The 21,533-nt window shown below is 42.0% G+C and overlaps 2 protein-coding genes across 14 annotated transcripts in view; one reads left to right on the forward strand and one right to left on the reverse strand.

Moving 5' to 3' along the window:
* The window catches only part of crnkl1 (crooked neck pre-mRNA splicing factor 1), a 10,897-nt gene extending 10,520 nt beyond the window's left edge, over positions 1-377 (forward strand). The window contains exon 7 of the mRNA XM_048600916.1: positions 198-377. Within this exon, the coding sequence (XP_048456873.1) occupies positions 198-377 (180 nt within the window). The remainder of the gene's footprint in view (positions 1-197) is intronic.
* rin2a (Ras and Rab interactor 2a) overlaps positions 343-21,533 on the reverse strand; it is a 98,283-nt gene continuing 77,092 nt past the window's right edge. For 11 of the 13 annotated variants that reach the window (XM_048600803.1, XM_048600806.1, XM_048600799.1 and 8 more), the window contains 7 exons: positions 20,242-20,314; positions 17,933-18,024; positions 16,470-17,537; positions 9,639-9,944; positions 6,478-6,609; positions 3,464-3,630; positions 343-2,755 (listed from right to left, as the gene is read on the reverse strand). In XM_048600803.1, coding sequence (XP_048456760.1) covers positions 2,420-2,755; positions 3,464-3,630; positions 6,478-6,609; positions 9,639-9,944; positions 16,470-17,537; positions 17,933-18,024; positions 20,242-20,314 — 2,174 coding nt within the window. In that variant the 3' untranslated portion in view covers positions 343-2,419. Of the gene's footprint in view, positions 2,756-3,463; positions 3,631-6,230; positions 6,312-6,477; positions 6,610-9,638; positions 9,945-16,469; positions 17,538-17,932; positions 18,025-20,241; positions 20,315-21,533 lie in introns of those variants that run through there. The other 2 variants (XM_048600809.1, XM_048600810.1) reach the window with 2 other exon arrangements.

The following is a 21,533-nucleotide window of genomic DNA, read 5'->3' on the forward strand; positions in this document are numbered from 1 at the left end:
GGAGCTGGAGGAGCACAGCAGGTCATCAGTCCTGAAGGGTCCTGACCTGAAACCATTGATTTTCCTGCTCCTCTGACGCTGTCTGACCTGCTGCGCTCCTCCAGCTTCACATTTTATCGACTCTTGACTTCCAGCATCTGCAGACCTTGCGATATCCTAGTCGCTGAATTCCAATCTGTTTGCAGTTTTTTGTGCAGTTGAACGACTGCCTTAAAAATCATTTAATTGTTGGAGCCCGAGAGGGTTCATCAAAGGACAGCAATGAGATCAACAGTTCCTGGGCTGGATTCCAACACACACCTCAGCGGGTTAAAAAGCACTGCTCTGACAACAAATACTACGTGGCATTTCACAATATATTTATGCAAAACCATTGACAGTCAGCTTACAGAAGTGGGCCCTCAAAATTACAGATACAAAATGCAAAAGGATGCTATTTTCTACAGGGCATCATGTGGGTTACCTAGAAGGTAATCTCACTGTAATAAAAGCTAGCATGGAATGTTTAAGTGACAGTTGAGAGTGCAGTGAAGATACATGTAAACACAATGATGTAGCAACTAAACATAAACACAGTAAAAAAAAAAAAATCAATATATCTTTCCAAGTCTGCCCACCATCTAACAGCTCCACTGAGAATGCGTGGGTGGATTCAATTAGTGATAAAATGGTGCCTGAACAACAATTACACGGTCAGGTTTACTTTCAATACTGCTAGTCCACTCTACCTTCACTCTTGCTATAATCAAATGTCTTTTTATTTCCCTTTTGTACTGCATGCTGTCTCTCCCTCTCTCATTCAACCTTCCATGGCCCACCTTTAACTATAACACTAAAGCTCTTTCCTACACTGTGAGGCCAGAACAGTAACATTTATTTGGTCCTCAATAAGGGGAGGGACAGATAATTCTCAGAAGTGCAACACTCACCATTTTGGGCATCCAGCTTCAATGAACAAACACTCCCCACTCAGATATGGTGCACACTGGATACAGAGCGCAGTTCCAGTTCAACAATATTCCATAACTCCCACACTTTCGCCACTTCCCACACCACGGATCCTCTTCAAACTATTACACAGAATTGTAGAATTACACAGGAGGGGACAAAATCATTTGGCCTGTACTAGCCCTTTGAAAGAGCTGTCCAATTGGTCCCAGTCCTCTCTCATTGTCATGTAAATCTTTCCAGTTTCCTATTTATCAAGTTCCTGTTGAATATCTTTGCATGACTCTTTTAAAACAGTCGGTTCCAGATCAGAACAACTCGCCCAGTAATTTCTCATGCCTTCATGTGGCTGTGGTGTCCTCTCACCAAGTCCCGATTAGTTTAACTCCGTGGTTTGTTTATCAAACTGTTCTATCACGCGATACATTCTCTCCTCATCAGCCCTTTGCGTTTTCAAACACCTCCCATCAACTGCCCCTTTAACCTTTCCTGCTCTAAAAAGAATAACTGCAGTGTCTCCAGACTGTCCACAAAGCTTAACTCCCACGTCCCTGCTAACCTTCTAGCAAATGTCTTCCACGCTCCCTTGGAGGCCTGGCCACCCTTATTAATGGGTGGTGCCTAGGACTGGCCACATTATTTGCTTTATGAAAAGGAGGTGTGGGATTGGACGCTGTTGAATATGCCTGGAGCAGTAAACACACGCAACCTACACAGGCCACATCGCTGAATATTTGACTCGGGTGATGCTGCATCTCATTTGGAGCTGAATAAAAGGGCACAGATGGTGCTGCTGATCAGGAAACATTGCAGCAGTATATAACCCAACAGTACAACAGTGGTGTTGTAAATGATTCAACAAACAATTTCACTTATCAAGCAAATACCTTATGCTCGAGATAAAAAGTAATTGATCGACATAGTGTGCGAATAGTTAAAAAAACTACAAAAAAATCCAACACTTATTTCAATTATATGCCCAGATGTTTACAAGAATAATCATTTCTGGCTTAAAAAAATAACTTTAAAAAAATCTCAGTTAACCAGCAACTGCTACCAAATTAATGTCTCTGGGATCCACAGAAACACAGTCTTCCTATAAACATAAAACCATTTATGCAGCCTGCGCCCAAACTGATTTTATTCCCACTTGTTCAGTCTTTAAGAGTAGGATGCAAATCATCCAGCTACTGTGACAGTTCTCACTGATGCATTGCATCTGACTGGACTTTGTCACACACAGAGTGAATATCTGTTGCAATACAATGCAAAACCCCAATAACCAGCTGTGTCTTTGGCCAAGTGTTACACACACACCCAGCTCCAAGGACGTCAGCAATGGTTTACCTATGAAGGTTTACTGGGTTGTAAGAATATATATCCCTGGCATGCTACAAAAACTAATTAAAATAAAGTTGAAACAACGTCCAAGATGCCCGATGATATGAAAGCAGTGAATAGGTCTCATCGCTTAAGAAGTGACGCTGCATTCTTCTGGAGCCATGTTGCTGTTCTCAATGGCATTGCTGGGAAGGTCGCTGTGAAGGCGCTTGTAGACAAAATAAAACATCTGCGACTGAGGCCTACTATGCAGCTCTGCCTTGATTTTCTGAGGGAAGGTGTCAGGAGCCAACCGCTGCCAGGTGTCATTAATGAGAAGGAAGAGGCTGTAGTTTTCAGTGTCCTGAACCTGGAATTTGGCAGCACAGAGGTCACACAGCTCCTCTGTTGTCGTAAATGGTCTCACCAGTAACGTCTTGGCTGTGCAACCGCTTGTTGTGTTGTTGAAGGCCACACGCAGGTAGTTCTATTCATATAGAGATAAAACAAAAAGAAAGGGAATCATTATTGAATGGCATTTAGCAGGTACCAGGCTGCAGCTTATCTAAAATTGTATTTGATTGCTTATAAATGGTCAACCTCATAGGATTTGATTGAAGCTACCATCTCCACAAGTGAAACGCTACATTAGCAAGTGCCTTGCATACACCCAGCTTCAAGCAAGAAAAGACTGCTGTATAGGCTGGTAGTCATTGGTATCCAAATCTAAAACCTGTGTGTCCAGTTAAACTGCATGATAACAAGCAGGTGGACTGTAGCAATCCAATTTCCCATAGGATTATGGAATTCACAAGGACTGTTGCACAAGATCTGCGTTTTCAGATTTTTTAAATGGTACAGCTAGTAGAGCGATTAACATGTTCAAACTATACCACAGTATTTCATTTAACATTTATAAACTTATTAAATGTTAAATGTTGCAATTCCCAAATTTTGATAGATAGAGTTGGGAGTAGAGTTATGGAAAAGACTGAAGGACACGAATGTGCAATAAAACAATGTAAACTGGAATAAATCTCACGAAACATGCACAGGTAAGCTGTATCAGTGAACAGACAGGATGTTATGGAATACCCATTCCTTTCAAAACTAAAAGAACTTTGTGCTATGTATTTAACCTGTAAAGGTACACTCAACTCAACATCTATCATGCATGTTGCCTTAAGCAACGTACTTGGAAGTCTTCCACTGAAGGAGCTGTTCTGCTGTCTGCTGTCCTTCTCTTGTGCCACTGGTTTAGAGTATTCCTGGTTTGTGAGCTCAATAACTTGGCTGCCTGATCCTCTTGGAAATTCTTTATTAGTGAGAGGGCTCCATACACACTGGTCAGATAATAGCCACCTACACAGAGCAAAGCAACAGGAGGGGTTAGATGAACAGGATCCATGTGACGGCTAGGTTTTAGGTATGGCAAGTAGACAATATACAAACAACACCAACTTGCACCACAACACCCCAAATGAACATTGTCAAACAAAGCTGATCACCGAGTCAATTAATACAATATTATGACAGATGGCAGAGAGAGTTTGGTCAAAGCTATTTGGTGCTAAGCATATTTATAAATTTCATATTTTGTGGAGTTTCCTTTTACACATCACGGTAAGTTGGTGTATTGGAGACTTTGCTTAAAAATGACCAGCTATCATCATTTTCCCTTCAGCAGTGCTGAAGGTGTGGGAATGGGGATGGGAATGGGTCTGGGTGGCAGTGAGGGGTGGTGGTGTTTAGAGGAGGAAAGGCTTGAAAGCTGTTTTTTCCTTCTTTAGTAACTGATACCTTACAATTGCAGAGGATTTTTTTTTGTTCCTGGGATGTGGGATCCACTGGCGAGGCAAATATTCCTTGTCCTCGAGAGGGTGGTGGAGTGCTATCGTCTTGAACCAACACACTCCACGAGTTAACTGCTAGTGCTGCTGGGATTTGGGTTCCTGGAGTTTGACCCCACGGTGAATAAGCACTGATCTAGTTCCAAGTCAGGATGCTATGAGAGTTGAAGGAGAACATACTGGCTGTGGGTAGTCAAGTATCTGCTATCCCTGTTTTTCTAAGCAGTGTAGATCAAGGGTCTGCAAGATACTTCTGAAAAAATCCTGGGAAGTTGCTGCAGTGCACCTTGTATGTCACAGTGCCACAGGTATGGCATTGTGCACGAGCAAAGAAGGGAGTGAATGCTTAAGGTGATAAGATAGAGTGTCAAAAAGGCAAAAATGCTTTTTCCTGGTTAGTGCCGAACTTCTTGAGTATTGACAGTGTCGCACTGGACCAGGCAAGCGGGGAGCACTCTGTCACACTCCTAAATTGTGCCTTGTGGTCGGATTGCGGAGAGTCAAGATGCAAGTTACTTGCCACGGAATTCCCTGTCTCTGAACTGTTCTTGTATTTATCCTGCCAGTCCAGTTAAGTTTCAGGTCTTTGGTGAATCCACAGGTTATTGGTGGTGAGGGTCTCAATGATATCAATGCTGCTGAATGCGGAGGGAAGGTTATTAGATTCTTTTACACTGGGGATTGATAGGAATTGGTTCTTATTTTGTTCAATTAAAACAAAATAATTAAAAACAAGTGAAGCTGGCAACTGACAACAAACCTGTCAGCATCCAAAAACAGAAAAGACAGGCTGATTTTGAGAAGACACCAGTCATCAGAACTGGAGATTCCAACAAGAGAGTGTCTGTATGTGACTTGTTAACTTGTATTCTCCCTCTTTTCAAAGGCTACTACATTCGCTCGAATTCCTCGGGGTCTCTCAGGTCTTTCCGAGATTGGCTGCTTGAGACTTCTAATCATGTCTACGGTGTTACAATTAATAATCAAACTGTTTCAAAATGGATTGCATTGTTTAAAACTACAATTTGGCCCACTATATGTTGAGTTGCAGTAATTTCTCTAAGCTACTTTATCCTTTGATTGGACATGCAATATCTTGACACAGTTTAACGCTTCAGCTCACTTGCCAGGTTTTATGAAAGATCTGAATCCAGCCCAATATGTTTTTTTTTTCCCCAATAATCCTTCAGATTTTCAAGTGGAATCCATTTACACAGACAGGAAAATGGTTAGGATTATAGCTGGTAGTCTGGCAAATCACCTTGAGCTCCTGTAGAGATCTATAGGATTTTACAGGCAGGCTGACACCATCAGAGCCAAATCGCCTCACTTCTCAAGTCAGGAGTAGTCATGATTTTATATCTGCAAAGGGCATTTACGTGAACTTGTCAAAAAATGGTTTGATAATGAATTATTTTGTTTGTAGCTTGCCATTTACGTGAGTTTAACTGGGAAGTAAGATAATAGATGATGCTCTGACACGCAGACAAGAATGGGAAGGAAGGAGAACTCCCTGTGTCTAAACAATAAAAATTCCAGCAAACAGGCAAATCAAACACATTGTTCCAACACAAAATCATTCCCAGTAAAACACCAGTTAAGAGCCAGGAATGCATTCCAAATGTTTCACTGTACTAATTTATTCATTTCAACGTTAATTGTGTTAGTCAGTTCACGTGCAAAATAAAATTAGCTTTTCATTTCGACATTTATTCTCGTCAAATGTATGATTACTTTCCAGTCAATAATAAAACAAGTTAAATGCACTATAAATTGATTTATCTTGTTTTTGTTTATCCAGGACAATGTATTTCTGGCTCTCCCATTCCTGACCCCACTAAAATAAGTTTACAATAACAATTTCTTCCTACTTTTGTAATAAGTTTCTTTTTCTATAATTTCCATTCCCGACATCTCCCCCCTCTGATGGCCGGCCCTGCTCTGCACAATTTTAAAGTGAAGACAGGAGGAAAGCTTTAACAGCGCTTAAAAACCTAGAAGGCATCTGCTTCTAGTAAATGATTAAACAGAAAAGCTGACCTGCTTCCATCAGCACCCCCCCACCGACCCCCCCATGACGAAGCCAAACATTTCATTCCAAAAACACGAGAAATGTGTCATTCATTCAGGTAACTGCGGAAGCAAACTGTGTTCTTCTCCTCCCGACACTGTTGTGCCATTCCACTGTGTGGCCTGTGGAGTGGAATAATTCATCCAGTCACCATCAAAATAAACCTTTGTACAGGATTTGCTGCCACTTCATTGTAAGAGGTAGAGTCAAATGAATGAGTCGTTGTGAACCATTCAGTAAGCAGTGCTCCAAAAATGCATCAACACGAATAATAACGCTGCTTTGTACCTTCGCCATGCAGTAGTGATGGGTCCAACAATTCCATCATGTATTCAATCTCAATCTCCAACTCTGGCATGTCACACTGGGCTACTATATAGGTCAGCATAGGCAGGAAGTCATCAGCCCCATATAACCTTCCTGTGGGTACAATGAAACAGATTCATTAGAGCCAAGATTTTCATCTGCTTCTTGTGATAGCATGCACTGTACATTTCAGGATGAAATCATGATTCCCGTTCATTACAGAAATTGCCATCTCAGTTGCTCAATCAAATACTTCGTTGGGCATCCAAAGGTGTGTCAGCCTCATACCAAAGTATTACTTCAAACTGGTGAAAGGCTAATTTAGGATCAATATCAAGAAACTCTTCACAAGAGGGACTTCTGGTTAAGTCGGTCAAGCCCAATTAGGAACAAGCCTAAGCATCAGCCCCTTATTTGAGGTAAAAATGAATTCTCTCCTTTTATGTGCAACATTCAACAGTGATTAAAAACAAAGTTAGTGAAACCCAGCTGTTTTGGCAGCATCTGTGGAGTCAGAAACAGAGTCAACATTGAGTCCAATATGACTTCTTCTGCCTCTTCACCTATGGGTTCCCAAGAAGGGTCATTGGACTCGATATTAACACAGTTTCTCCCTTCACAGATTCTCTCCATCACTTGGTCTGAATTTCAGATCCCCAGCGTCCGCAGTATTTCGATTTTATCCAACTGTAATCGACGCCTGAGCAAATATCAGCAAAATGTCCCCACTTCAGCCCTGGTGAAGGAGCTTCAAGGTCATCAATGAGGTAGCTGATGAAGCAGTTGGACTTTGGAAACAAAGCTGAGGAATTCCTGCAGCAATGCCACAGATCTGAGATGACTGACCTCCAACAACCACAATCTTGTGCTAGGTAGGACTTGATCCAGTGGAGATGACCCCTCTTCCCCCGATTACCACTGACTTCAGTTTTGCTGGGGCAAATGGAATACCCAACAATAATAGTTTATATTTGGTACCATCAGCCTTTACTGAAATCTCCATCGCTTCCACCCCAGGTAAAAAAAGAGATAGAATTCTACAGGAAACTATACAATTTGCACAGCAGAATCTTATTATTTAATTGTAGAAATACATAATTTATTGGTATAGGAGGAGGTTTCTTGTTGAAAGAACCATTCCACTCCCCAGTATATATTACAGGCATAATAAGATATACAGATATAATCCACTTGCTTTATAGAACCAATTATGGAGCCTACCTTGACCAGTTTCTCAAACCTTAACAATCTGCTTTGCAGTAAATAAGTGCTTCCCGACTTCTCTTTTCATGCTTTGGATTAGAATTTATCATGAGACCGTGTTATAGTTAAGCACTATATTTATTTCAGACCATAAACCTGAGCAGGTTTACAAAGAGGCTCTTTGCAGAGAATGGGCCTTCCTGCTCCTCTGATGCTGCTTGGCCTGCTGTGTTCATCCAGCTCTACACCTTGTTATCTCAGGTTTACAAAGAAACTGACAGACAACAGTTGCATCTGGATTTGAAGGAAGTGTTGGAAACACTCAACAGGTTAGGGAGCACTGTGTACAGGAACAGAGTTAATAGGTGGAATTTAATGTCTCCACCATTTCACCAGGCAGAAGGGCCTTCCTGCCATTGTCCTGGTTAAGTCCACAGTGGGGACTGTGAAGGCCTTGCTGCCCAGTCTGCCAGTAAAGGCCTTTAAATGTCCACTGCTTCCAGGAGGTGTGCCCCTTGGTCAAAGGCATACAAGAAGGAGGTGCACACTGAGATCCAAACCCTGCCCTTATATTAACTCCTGATCCAAGGGAAGGCCTGCAGCTGTCCAGTTAAGTGCCTGGTTGGTTCCCGTCACCTCCTTTACATGTCACCCAATCTTTCAGGTCATGGTGACCTCTAATGAAAGGCCATTTCAATGTGAAACCTTAATTCTGTTTCTCTCTGCACAGCTGCTGCCAGGTCTGCTAAGTGTTTCCAGCATGTTTTTTCATGATCATTTCATATTTCCATCATTCACAATATTCTGCTTTTGTTTTGCCGCCATTGAAAACATAGGGAGGTCTGACTGCTGCGACAATAATGATCAATGTTCTCATCCCAGGCCCATCAGCCAGCATATGGGCTATTACTTTTCATTCAAATTTTCCCTGAGGGAAACAAGAACCACTAATAAATGCTTGCTTTGCTTTGTGTTGCTTAGTTCGCCTGCTGTTTGGGAAATAAAGCAATTCTCCATTGATCTGGCTTCACCTTACCAAAGAAAAAATTGGAGTTGTGCACGTGAGGGAAATTGAGAGAAGCACGATATCCGATTATTCGGACACACCCTTAAATCAGACCCCTGATAAGGTTAACTGATATTGCTGTACCCCAGAGAAATCTAAAACAGGCCCTAAATTCGTAATAACTTTTTTACACTGTACTCTCGCAAATATTCGCCCACTTCAATCTTGAGGTCTCTTTACTCTTTATTTTGAAGTTACACGATTTTTTGGTACATACTCCCTTCTCATTCTCTCTTCCCAAACGGTATTATATCATTGCTATTCCTTTCAACTCTTATCTGGCATCAAAACGTTCAAATCTTCCAAAATTGCCTGCAGCTCTCTGAATAGTAAATGGCTTTTCCTATGTTTGTGCCATCTATAAATTCTGGTGTTGCACTCCCATATCAAACTCTTGTGCCTCCCTTGCGACAATTTACCAAACACCTTTGGAAAGTCAACAAGCAATATCATCTTCTTTCGAACTCTGAAGAAGTTCTGACAAAGCATCATACTGGACTCAAAACATTATCACTTTTCCTCTCTGTACAGATGCTGACAGACCTGCTGAGTTTCTCCCGCATTGTCTGTGTTTTTATCAGATTTCCAGCACCTGCAGTATTAAAACGAAGAGCCAAAAAACGGAAATTCTTGGAAAAGCTCGGCAGGTCTGGTAGCATCTGTATAGAGAAATCAGAGTTAACATTTCAGTGACCCTTCCTCAGAATCTGCAGTATTCTCCCTTTATTGCTGTGCTCTGTTAGATTTGATTAGGTATAACCTATCTTTCACAATTCTGTGCCACTTGTCCTTAATTGACCCAGGCCTAGCACATTAAAGGCATGTATTAACTGATTAAAACAACAATGCCCAATTTAGTAAAATAATACTGTACCTGAGTTGTTTTCCATAACACTGTAGATAACTTTACAGACCCTTAGTAGCAGACACACCTTCTTCTCAGGAGAGTAGGCCTTGTGCATATTTGAAAACTTGTGCTTTATTTTGTCCAAGGTGACAGTATCAGGGACTGCAGCATCTACTCCCAGCTCCTGAGGGACTTTCTGTTTAACAGAGACCAGATTCTCTTTCAGCTGCTTCCAGGAGCCATCGGACACATGGAATTGTTTCAAAGTCGCATAGATGTAAGATTTCAGGGGCTTCAGAATGCATTTGTGCATTGCTTTCTCCAAAACAAAATCTGGAAAAGATTATGAAAGAAAGGATAAAAGTTTCAAAATTGAATCAAGTTCGAGTTTGGGTCAGGAAACAACAGACCACAAAGTGTTTCATAGCAAAGGAGTCACATTGACACATCATACGTACAAGCACATTTAAAAACAAAACCAATGTTATGAAGAGAAAAGGCGACTTATTTATTGTAAACATTCTACTCTGCAAAATTTTAGGAAAGCTTTCTTTCTTCGATAACATGGTGTGAAGACAGATTATTCCCCGTTCATAACAACAAGGACGTGTATGCAGAATATTGTCAGATTCTGAAGTTTTATAACATGAACACGTAAATATTATGAAAGCCTTAGCTATTTGATATGAAGTGATTCTGTATAGGGCCCTCAGTTCATTATAGGTAATTCTGCTATAACAAGTGTTTTGTTAACGCAAATTGACTATAACGCAATTGATGAATAGTGGACACTGTTTGAATAACGCGAACTTTCTGCTGTATAGGTATAGAGATTTTCTATAGCGATTTCCCTATAACGTGATTTTCTATAGCGTGAGGTCACACAAGAATGCAACTATCAGGTTATAGGAGAACTAATTGTACCAATGTCAAACTTGGTGGCTCTGAGTCACAAGGTCAAGTCAAGTCCATTATCCAGAATGACACACTTCAGTAAATACTGAAGGAGCTATGAACTGTCAGAAATGCTGACTTTAAGATCAGGTGTTAAATGGAGGTCTCGTCTGCCCCCTCAGGTACCTGTAAAAAAGATCCTATGCTACTACTTATCTCCTGGTTTCATTGAATCATAGAATCCCTACAGTGTGGAAACAGGCCATTCAGCCCATTGAGTCCACACTGTCCCTCCGAAGAGCATCCTACCCAGAGCAACCCCAATACCTCTGTCCCTGTAACCCTGCATTTCCCATGGCTCGCCCATCTAGCCTGCACATCCCTGCACACTATGGGTAATTTAGCATGACCAATCCACCTTAACCTGCACATCTTTGGACTGTGGGAGGAAACCGGAGCACCCGGAGGAAACCCACGCAGACATGGGGAGAATGTGCAAACCCTATGCAGACAGTCGCTAGGGGGTGGATTTGAACCTGGGTTCCTGGTGTTGTGAGACATCAGTACTAACCATTGAACCACCAAGCCAACATTTATCCCTCAACCAGAACCCAAACTAGATGATCTGGTCATTTTCCTACTGCCATTTGAGGGACTCACAGAGCTGTGGTTGATTAATGTTTACAACGGTGGATTCTTCGCTGAGGTGACCCTCAGTTTAAATTATCACCAGTCGTTTCTGTCTAATGAGAGCCCTCATAGTCTGGTAGGATTATACTGACTTTACCTTTTTTTATCCACGTCACAAGGACTTCACTTGTTGCAGAGGAAGATAGCAGGCTGAGCATCACTTTTATTCATACGAGGGGCATGGGTGTCACTGGCTGGGTCAGTATTTATTGTGCGACCCTGGCCTCTGTTTTCTCTAAGCCCTTGTTTCTGTGGTGGTTTGGTGGTTGGGGGGTGGTGGCGTGGTCAGGGTGGCGTATGTGCTAGTGGCGTGCAGTTGGGCAGCTTACTCAATTGCCTGAGCTCTGAGACATGCTAACTCGTATCTCATAGATACCCCCAGGATTGCAACCCCATCCCAGGACAGCTTAGAGGATGAGCCCTCATGCCCAGCTGACAGGCACAGAGAAGGGCCACTGAGACAGGAAACAAGTCCACAGCAAAATACGTCCCAGAGAGACGCAGTTACAGGATGGCCCTGGAGAACCCAGGATGGTCGGTCACCACGGTTCTGATGTCTGAGCTGAATGACAGCCACCAAATGGTGAGTTTGAAAGATTTAAAAAGGGACCTGAGGTGCATCCTTTCTACGCAGAGAGTGATGCCTGTATGGAACGAGCTGCCAGGTGAAGTGGTGGAGGCAAATACAATTACAACATTTAAAAGACCTTTGGACAGGAAAGGTTTAGAGGGATATGGGACAAACGGAAACAAGTGAACTAGTTCATTTTAGGAAACCTGGTCAGCATGGATGAGTTGGGGTGAAGGGTCTGTTTCCGTGCTGTATGACTCTGCTGAGCCTGCATCTTTAGAGCACTACTCCACAGCAGTGAGACCTGGATGCCACACGCTGCCTAAGGAAAAGACCGATCAGTTTCCACCTTCACTATCCCTCAGATGCATCTTGGCAGCTCCAGGTTACTAACACACAGCAACCCTGGACAGCGCCAATTCCATTGCTGTACAGCATGCTAACATTTCAGCTTTACTTAAATAATGTTGTGGAGACATGACTGGAATGCTGCGTGTGTGAACCGGGATGTACACTATTAACAAACGGCAGCAGTTTAAATTTAATGGTTGCAACTGCTTTATCAAATTATTGAGTATACCATGTAACTTAGACTGAAACTAAATGGCTTGAAAAAGCATTACATGCTCTTCACCACACAGACACACAAGTATTTAACTCAAATGAACAAATCTATAACAACTTCAGTTAGGAAGTTTTCCAACTATGTGGTGACAAATAACTTTTCAAAAGGAGTCGAAGCTATTTAGAACAGGGAGCTATGAACGCAACAACAACTTGCACTTTTATAGCACTTGCAATGTAAAATAATGCAACCAAGGTGGTTCAGGGAAGAGCCAAACTAAAATTGACAGAGCCAAGAAGGCAGAAGTCAGTACCCATGGGTTTTAAAGAACTGTCCTAAAGGAAGAGAGTGAGTGAAGAGGTCTAAGAGAGAATTCAAGAACTTGGGACCTAGGCTGCTAAAGGTGCAGTCACAACACAGAGAGGAGAAATATGTGGGGGATGGGCAACAGGCCAGGGCTGAAGAAACAGAGACTACCCAGAGAATTGATGAAATAACTCCACAGAGGCTGGCATCCTGTTAACAAGTTACCCTTTATTTACCTGTGCATAGTACAAGACATTGACTCAGCTCACTCAGAGCCAGCTCCTATCATGAACAGAACCCCTGACATTCCTGTTTATATCTGTCAGCCAGGGCTCCCTGATTGGGGGTGTTAGCTGGTCTAATCAGGGAACTCTTTCTACAAGGTCCACCCCATCTGACCTCGTTACAATCACTACAACTGTAAAGCAAGAAGACGTTATGGCGAAAAACAGGATGAGGCCATGGTAGGATTTAAATACAGGAATGAGAATTTTAAAATTTGAGCATTTGGGAACCATAGTAGGCCAAGCACAGGACTTATGGGAGAATGACACTTGGGGAGGATTAGGATACAGGCAACAGAGTTTTGGATAAGTTGCGATTTTTACAATGTAAATCATATCACTGCAGGGAATGTTTATACACATGGAAGAAAAGATTTGCCACTGATTTTCTTTAATTATGAAGTTGCCTCAAAGACAATTAATTTCTATGGTTGAGAAGGTAATGCACACAGGTGCACACATACACACCACAGAAGTGGGTACAGTAAAAGCCAGTTTAGTGCCGCATTTTTATTATTGTAATCGCAAGGTAAAATTAAAAATTAAATAAAATTCAAAAGCTGTATTGCAGATCAGCATCAGAGAATCATTATTGTCAGCTGCCATAAAAAGGTATTTCACAAATAGATCTTTCACAAAAAGATATTTCAAGCGAACTGCTTTTTCCAGAGACCGAACTTGATAAATTAAAATTCCCTACAGAAGTAACTGAAGCTTTGGGAACATGTGGCCTGGATAATTGTCCAGGACCATAGCTCCATGCAGTTAGAATAAGCTCAGTTAGAACGGTGCGTGACAGGAAGGTGAGGAAATGTTCTTAAATTCATCTGAGTCTAATGTTGGCAGTGAGCAGGATTCATCTTTCTTCCTTCCCAAGTAACTGAAACAGCCACAAATAAGGCAAGTGAAATTTTATATTAAAGCTCCTTTATCAATCTTCAGTGGACAGCAAACAAATCTACCCTGACTAGCTGCAGTCAGGATTAGCCCAAGGCTTAGGTGTCTTCAGCTCCCTAGGCTTAGCAAAACAATAAAGCCATGCAGCAGTTTAAAGGTTAACTAGCTTTATTTACTTGCTAGTTCTGGCAGTTCTCAAAGGTCGTTGGGTAATTCAGTTTTTTTAAGTTTCTGCAAAACACCAGAGGAGCCAAAACCAAATGACATCATCACTTGGCTGAAGATCATCTTGCCCTGGTTATTTTTAGAAAGTGAAGTCTGGAGTTTGAAATTCATTTCCACTTTTGCTGAAACTTTTAGTTTAACTTTAGCCATATTCTCTCCTGATTCTGCAATGACAACAGAAGGTGCTGGAAATGTAGAATCAGTCCAAATATGCTAAGTAGGTTAATTAAAAATAAATTTTAAAAAGGTATAAAAATTAACAGCAAATATTTTAGGCATGGACTTTTCATCAGAACTGGCTCAGCCAGTTGTAGCTCAGTTGTGGTGAAAAGTTTCTCCTTGAAACATTAAACTGGTTTATTTGTGGGCCAGCTTGTTTTCTTTTTAGATTCCTGATTCTTTTCCTCTCCCATGAAACTCTGGGATCTTTCAAAGTTACCTTAGCATCTTAAACAAAGCCATCCTGCAACTTGAAACCCAAATGAGAAATAAATTACTGTTCTGATCAGACTGCTCCATTTCCTTTTTAAAAGATGGTTAAATCTGTCCACCATATGACAAGCTTGCTTAGTCAGCCATTTGGTTGCTTCCAAACTCTTGTGGCTTATTCAAGTTATTAAACAGAGTGCTGACAAGAGCCAAGAGGTGGGCGTATAAAGCAAATCTTTAAAATTGAAGATTTTAGCAACTGAACAAACTACAGTTAACATCTGCCTTTCTCCAAATATAAACAGCGCAGATTACTGCTAGATAAGTAATGTGAGCCAAGCCATAGATTTTTGACAACTTTCCTTCCTCCAGGCCTTTAACCTTTTATTTCTACCTTTGACTGAGGCATTCATGTAGGCTGCAATGATTTGTTACAAGGAGCAACATAAATGCACAATTCTTGCAAACAATTATTTTTTCCAATCTTTTCTCCCTCCATGCAGGAAGATATATGACTTGCCTTTGACGCTTTCCTGCAATACATTTGAAGCAACCCACTAGCCGAGATCTGAATTTATATCCAGCAACTGCAGACCATTCTGTGTTGGCCATCCATCACACTGCTCCATTAACATTTTCCATGCGTCTGCACTGGAAGGACTTGGCTCAGTTTGGCAATTATCGAAACAAAGTATTATTTACACTTTCGACTGAACAACTTCCTGTTCAGATAACTCACTGCGCAAGATGTTAGTTCTTGAAGAGTTGACTAACCTTCTATTCATGGCTGATTTTTATCTTTCAAATATGAAATTCTATTAAAAAAAAGCACTTATTTCACTTGAACTAATCCTGACTGATGACAAATTAGATGAATATTGACTATGTTCCCCCACAATGGTTACTGATCTTTGGTTTAAATACAAAAGCGCCCTTTCATTCACATCGTAAGCACTAAACAAAACTACATAACCGCAGTTGAACAAAATCCTCATGACAAGCCTTTTTCTTGCATTCAAACATTTTTGTATGGTTCCATGATGAATGTTTTCATATAATCAGATATGATACTTATAATGAAAGTTCCTTTATAGTATTAGAGGCTATTTACATGCAGCTTTGAAATGAGAAAAAAAATGAGCATGAAATGAGAATAGAGTAATACTATAAAAACTCTTTAATTGAATGTAAGAACTTAGAACATAAATATTGTAGGAACAAGAGTAGACTAGCCAGTTCTTCGTATCTGCCGAATAAGTCTTGCCTTCAGGAATAAATGTTTGAGAGATTTTATTCATAAAGAGAGAAAGACCAGCGAATATCGCATGCCATATCTGTGGCAGTAGGAACATAGGAACTGAAGCAGGCCATTCAGCCCATCAAGTTAGCTCCACTATTTATTGCAAACACAGCTGATTAAACACTTCAATGCCATTTACTCACCATAACCCTCTGCACCATCAGTAATCAGAAATCTATTAGCCTCTACTTTAAACATACTCAAAGACTGATCCTCCCACAGCCCTCTGGGTTTGAGTCCAAAGATTCACCATCCTCTGAGTGAAAAGTGTCTCTCATCTCCTAGTGTCACATGTAAAGTGGTTTTTGTGAAAAGCTTTTACAACACTGAGTTGTGATTTTATTGTCACTGATTTGGGCTTTCTGAAAGAGAGGGAATGGACTTTCCACTAAAGTTATGCTAAGTCATATTTTTCCCCTTCAAGCCACCTGCAGCATTTCAAATACCCCACACACCAATGTCAATACTGACGCCAATATCACTGCCGACATCCCTCCTGCCCCTCAAAAGCCAGGCTCTGAGACATTCATTAGAGGTAAAAAAGGGGAATGGTGTTCCCCCTTCATTAACTGTGCACAGTCAATCCCATGTCATGAAAAGAAACTCAGGAGCCTGCTCCAGAAGTCGAAGCAATGCAGTCACGGGAAGAATGCAATTTTCTTTTTTAAAAAAAAGACATCAAAGGACGGCAGCTTACCTATTTCATCTTCTGGGATGAGGGTTTCTATTGGTGGGTCCAACTCCGAGCTCTGGAGCAAGTAACTTTTGACCTGGGTCATGAACTGGCGGACAGTGAGCAGCATGTCAGTGCTGGAGACGTGGCAGTCTTTGTTCTCCTTGAAGAAGCTGATGTAGTCCTGAATCAGGCAGCCGAAGTAGGTGCGCTTGTCCTGGGACATCTCGGCGATTTTCTTCACCATCCTCTTCTCCGGGGTCATGAACGAGGTGAAGACGCCGCTGACTTTCTGGATGTGGGACTTGACGATCTTGGGGAAGACGAAGGAAGCGTGCCTCTTCTTCTTGGGGACGCAGGGAGGGGGCAGGACCTCCTGGTCGCTGTCCGCGTCGGAATCCTCCAGGCTGCTGTTGGTGTCCCCTTCCAGGCTGGAAGGGCAGTCACGTTTCACCTCCATGGTGCTGGAATCGGACTCGGTGGAGGTGGTAGACATGCTCAGATCGCTGAGGCGCTGCTTGCCTTTGCTTTGGAGGGCTGGGCTGGTGAGACTCGCAGCTTCGCCCTTGCTGCCAGCGCCTGCCTCCTCCCCTCCCACTGCTGCCTGTTTCTGGGCGGCTCCCAGGAGAGGTACCGAGCCCCTCTCCACCTCGCCGCCGCTGGCTTGTTTCTTGATGCGGGGCGGTGGGATGGGAACCGCTTTGGCCTCGGGCTGTTTGCAGCGGCCCGCGTTTCCATCGTCATCATCATCGGCTGCAGGGCTCTGCTCCATATTCACGGGCAGCCGGGGCGGCGGGGGTCGAGCCGGGACAGAATAGGGCCGGCCCGTCTCCGTGGATTTTGCAGCCTGCCTTTTGAGGCTGCCGTTAGCGTCTTTGCTGTGCACCTCCAAGAAGAGAGGGTTTATGAAGCACAAAGCACCATTGGTCTGGCTGCACTCCAGCTCCGAAGGCGTCCGTGTTTGTATGGAATGTACTCCATTTAAGAGCGGGGTCCGCTTCGTTCCCGTGCTCACGCTGCATGCATTGAGAGGACTAGTAGGAGGTGCAGAACTCTTGGCTACTCTCTTGTACACGGGAGAACTCCAGAACTCTGCAACAAAAGAACGTCATAAAGTTGAAAACAGATGGACTTTATTTTCCATTCGGTGCACATCATTACAGATCAGAAATTAACCCTGTAAAGGGCAGGCATATCACTATTACTGGATTTCACTTCAAACATGTTCAAAAGACTGCTTCATGAAGATGGACTAAATTCCAGAGACAAACTCTCAAACTGGATCCAAGTAGGCGAGTCTTACCTTATACAATTCACCGTCAGCAAGCCAAGTTCATTTGATTCGGAGTTCAAAAGTGGTAAAGTCCAAAAGAAAGTGACGAAAGACAGTTTGATCACTACTAGGCGAGTACTTTAGATCAAAACTCTGTCCAATCTCACAACCCCGTGCTTCAAGCAGAATTCCAGTAGACCTGAAATGTACTCACCCAGACCCAGGAATGCAATTGCTTCCAGCTCTGTCTCAGTCTTGGCAGTTGTGATTCCATGAGGCAACTTTAAAGGGAAAGGCAGCACATCCCTTTTGAGAGAGAAAAAAGGAAGATAGAATTTAATGTCACAATATTGAATCCATATGAGTCAGCCAGTCAAGGAGAAAGGAATATTTTGGGTGCAGAAAACGTGGAAAGCCCCCAAGGAAGATTTGTTGACATACCTAATCATTACATAACGACAGAAATTCTCTCATAGTAATACTTAGGCATTCCTTGATACTCCAGTAAATATTTACAAGGCAGATGTTCACTTCACTGGTACTTCTCTCTTAACTTTACAGTATAGACTATTAATTTGCTGACTTGAATTAAATTGGCATGTGAATGGGTTTGAAAGAATTATTACAATGAGCCATTTATGTCACATCAGTGAATTAATGATGTTGCCATCTCGAATTTACCCAACCACACCAGGACGGGTAGGCCCCAAATACCTGTGGCAAACTGGCCAGTGTGTGCCTGCATGCTATTCAAAAGCAACATGAAATTAACAAGTCACAACATGTGTTGTAAACTGTCGCAGTAAGAAATAGAAACATGAGTAGGCCATTCAGCTTCTCAAGCTTGCCCTGCTTGTTCAACAAGACCATGAGTCATCAGTCCTTGTTTGCCAACTCAGCATAGCTGTCAAATCCCTGATATTTCAAGAGTCTACCTACCTACCTCGTCTTTAAATACTTTCAATGATCTAGCCTCCAGAACTCTCTGGGACAGAGATACGTGTGTTGATGTCATACAGAATGAGCAACTGAGTGCCATCAGTAGTGCTCTTGATTGGCAGACCCAACTCTCAGGAAGATCAGGCTCTCATAGATCTAGTAAAATTCATATTTATTCACTTCACCCTGACACTATGTGACCTGTGCAATAGCACCCTACATCTGATGAACAATATGTAAACAGACAAATATCTATGTCAATATTTTTACAACCCTTTTCTGGTTTATTTTCTTGTGAGAACGGAGTAAATAAAGTCACCATTTGCCCAAAACGTAAGTTAAAACAGTTCCATTTCTTGCGTGCGATGTGGCTTTATTTTTTGTAGGCAGATATGTGGATGACCAGCCAAATCTGAGCTGAAAGACAGTCCTTCATCTGGCTGAACAGTAGCATGTTTAGGAAGTGAATGGTTTAGATGCTTTCTTTTCCTGAGGCTTCAATTGCAACACAAGGGGCTCAGTATTAATACCTAGATGACAGATGGGAGGGGGTTAAAATTTTAAAAGGGGAACACGTCTCAACCCTGCTGCAGTTTTTACAGTGGTGTGTTTCCAGGGGTCGAGAAGGGTGCCCTGGCACGAAGGGGAGAGTCCCTTCATTAATAGCTCCAAGTCGAGCCCACATTTGCAATTGGAAAGACATTGTGCAATTACTGATTGCATTTCCCAGGGATTAGGAAACTTGGCAGTGAAAGGGAGGTGTGAGCTGTCAAGTTCTTAAGGCGAGCATTTTAAGTACACCCTATCACAGGGTTTATTGGCCATTTTAAACAAAAATTGCTAAACCTAGTAGCTCAGTACTTAGATCTGAAGAGAAAATAAATTGCAATTTCTACTTGAGCACAAGATTTATCTATGCCCATGTCCTTCCTCAAAGAAGTTATACCAAAAGTCTGCCCTTTCTGCGTATCCTAGAATAAGTACTGTGTCCCAGATCAATGCGAACTGGTTTACTGAAGCAAAACAGGATTTGCAACAATGAAAGTCTAACCCTTACTGAATGACTGTCACCTGAAGTACAGGCCTAACACTTCAGTGCTGCCAAAACCTGCTGTGGATTTGGGCTTTTATTTTCATATTTTGGAGCAACAGCAGCCTTGCTGAACAACAAGCAGTTTTTTGTGAGGCAGCAGCAAGGAAGCTGTTTCGAGTTGAGTCATGACCAGAATCATTAGCACTACTGCAGGACCCAATTATACACCAGGTGTTCAGTGAAAAACAAACAGTGTGCTTTATAAGAATCAGTATTCGCAACACTGCCCGCTCCTCTGTCCACAAACTCGAACTCACGCTGTGGAACGTGATTAAAAATATTCTCCAGAAGTTATGCAGAATCACTCAACCAGTTAATTAAGTGTTTCCTGTATTGACTCAACAGGAAATGGTCTAGGATAACAGCAGAAAGGTGCATGGGTGTAAGTCCACAAGTGGATGTGGAAGCAAACACACTAATGAAACTTCTTTGAACTTCTAACAATAGTGCATGCACGCAGAATAGCATTTACATATGTTAACTACTCCTACCTGCTGATACAGTAGAAAGCGATGAGCCTGAACAAATCTGCAAAGCTCAAGCAGGATCCTTCGAGTGAAAAAGCTGTGCAAGAAACAGAAAATTATTAAGTGGATAACTTATTACAAAGCAGAAACAGCATTATGAGAAATGCCATTAGGCAGCATATGGGATTCTGTTAAAGCTGTGCAGTAAATTAACCAAAGTATCATGACAGGCTCCCCTATTAATAAAAAAAAATGCAATATGTCTGCTTGAGACAGCCTACAGCAGACACAACTGCTGTCTCTAAACTGAAACAGCTGTGCTGATCCCCAAATGCATGCCAAAATGGACTTGTCCTACACTTGCAGTAACATCTTCAAGGGTTCTTTAGACATGCCTACCTTCTGAATAGCACTAAACCGAGAAAAGTTGTTATTTATAGGCAGCATTTAGAGGCTATAAATGAACGCAAGCCATTTTCATGATAGTCCTTGGGTTTAATTGCTCAGTCATCTTGAAAATTCAACACAATTTCCTTTATCATGACTACCACAAGCGGTTGAGCCACCCACTTAGTAAATATAAGGATAGTCTGCTAACAGTCTTTTAGCTTACCACACACATGTTGCCAGTATTGACTGCTTTTTTTGGTGAGTGTCATTATTGGAAGTTACACAAAGCTGTGTTCTAACATCAGCAAGAAAAAAACTGGGAACAGCCATATATGCAGTGAAATTTAAAGTTTCTAACCTTCTCACTTTGGAGGAGACTCTAGGGGAGTGAGAAATCATTTTCCTGAGCACTAGTTCGAACAATTCAAACCAGCAATTCTTGTATGCATTGTTTCTGCAAGTGCAACATTTCTGCTGATGTGGTGGCAACCAAACCCTGCTGGCTGTCCTGTTTATCAGGGCATACCGCTTCATTGTCATTTGTTAAGACTGTAGTTTCGGGGCCAACAAAAATGGCCTGGAAACTCTTGGATCTCTGGGAGAGCAACTCAGAAAGAAAAACAGAAAAATACAAATTGATGGGGGGAGGGATGGAGAGAAGATGATCCAAATTGAAGGAGGGAAAGAATTACAAACAGGAGAGGGAGAGTCAGAGGTAAATAGAAAATTACAAAACTGGGGAAATGACAGAGAGAATAAAAAAAAACAAACAGACTGGAAGAAAGAAGGGGTGAGCAAGCAAACTGCAAACATGGAGAGAAACATAAATTGCAGGGAGGGGAATTCATGTCAGCCTGAGAAAGATCTGGGTGTTTTTCTTTCAGAACAGGTCTCACCTAAAGCTGACATGAGATGGTGTGATCTAC

Source organism: Rhincodon typus, chromosome 9 (genome assembly GCF_021869965.1).
Source record: "Rhincodon typus isolate 14 chromosome 9, sRhiTyp1.1, whole genome shotgun sequence".
Classification (NCBI taxonomy): Eukaryota; Metazoa; Chordata; class Chondrichthyes; order Orectolobiformes; family Rhincodontidae; genus Rhincodon; species Rhincodon typus.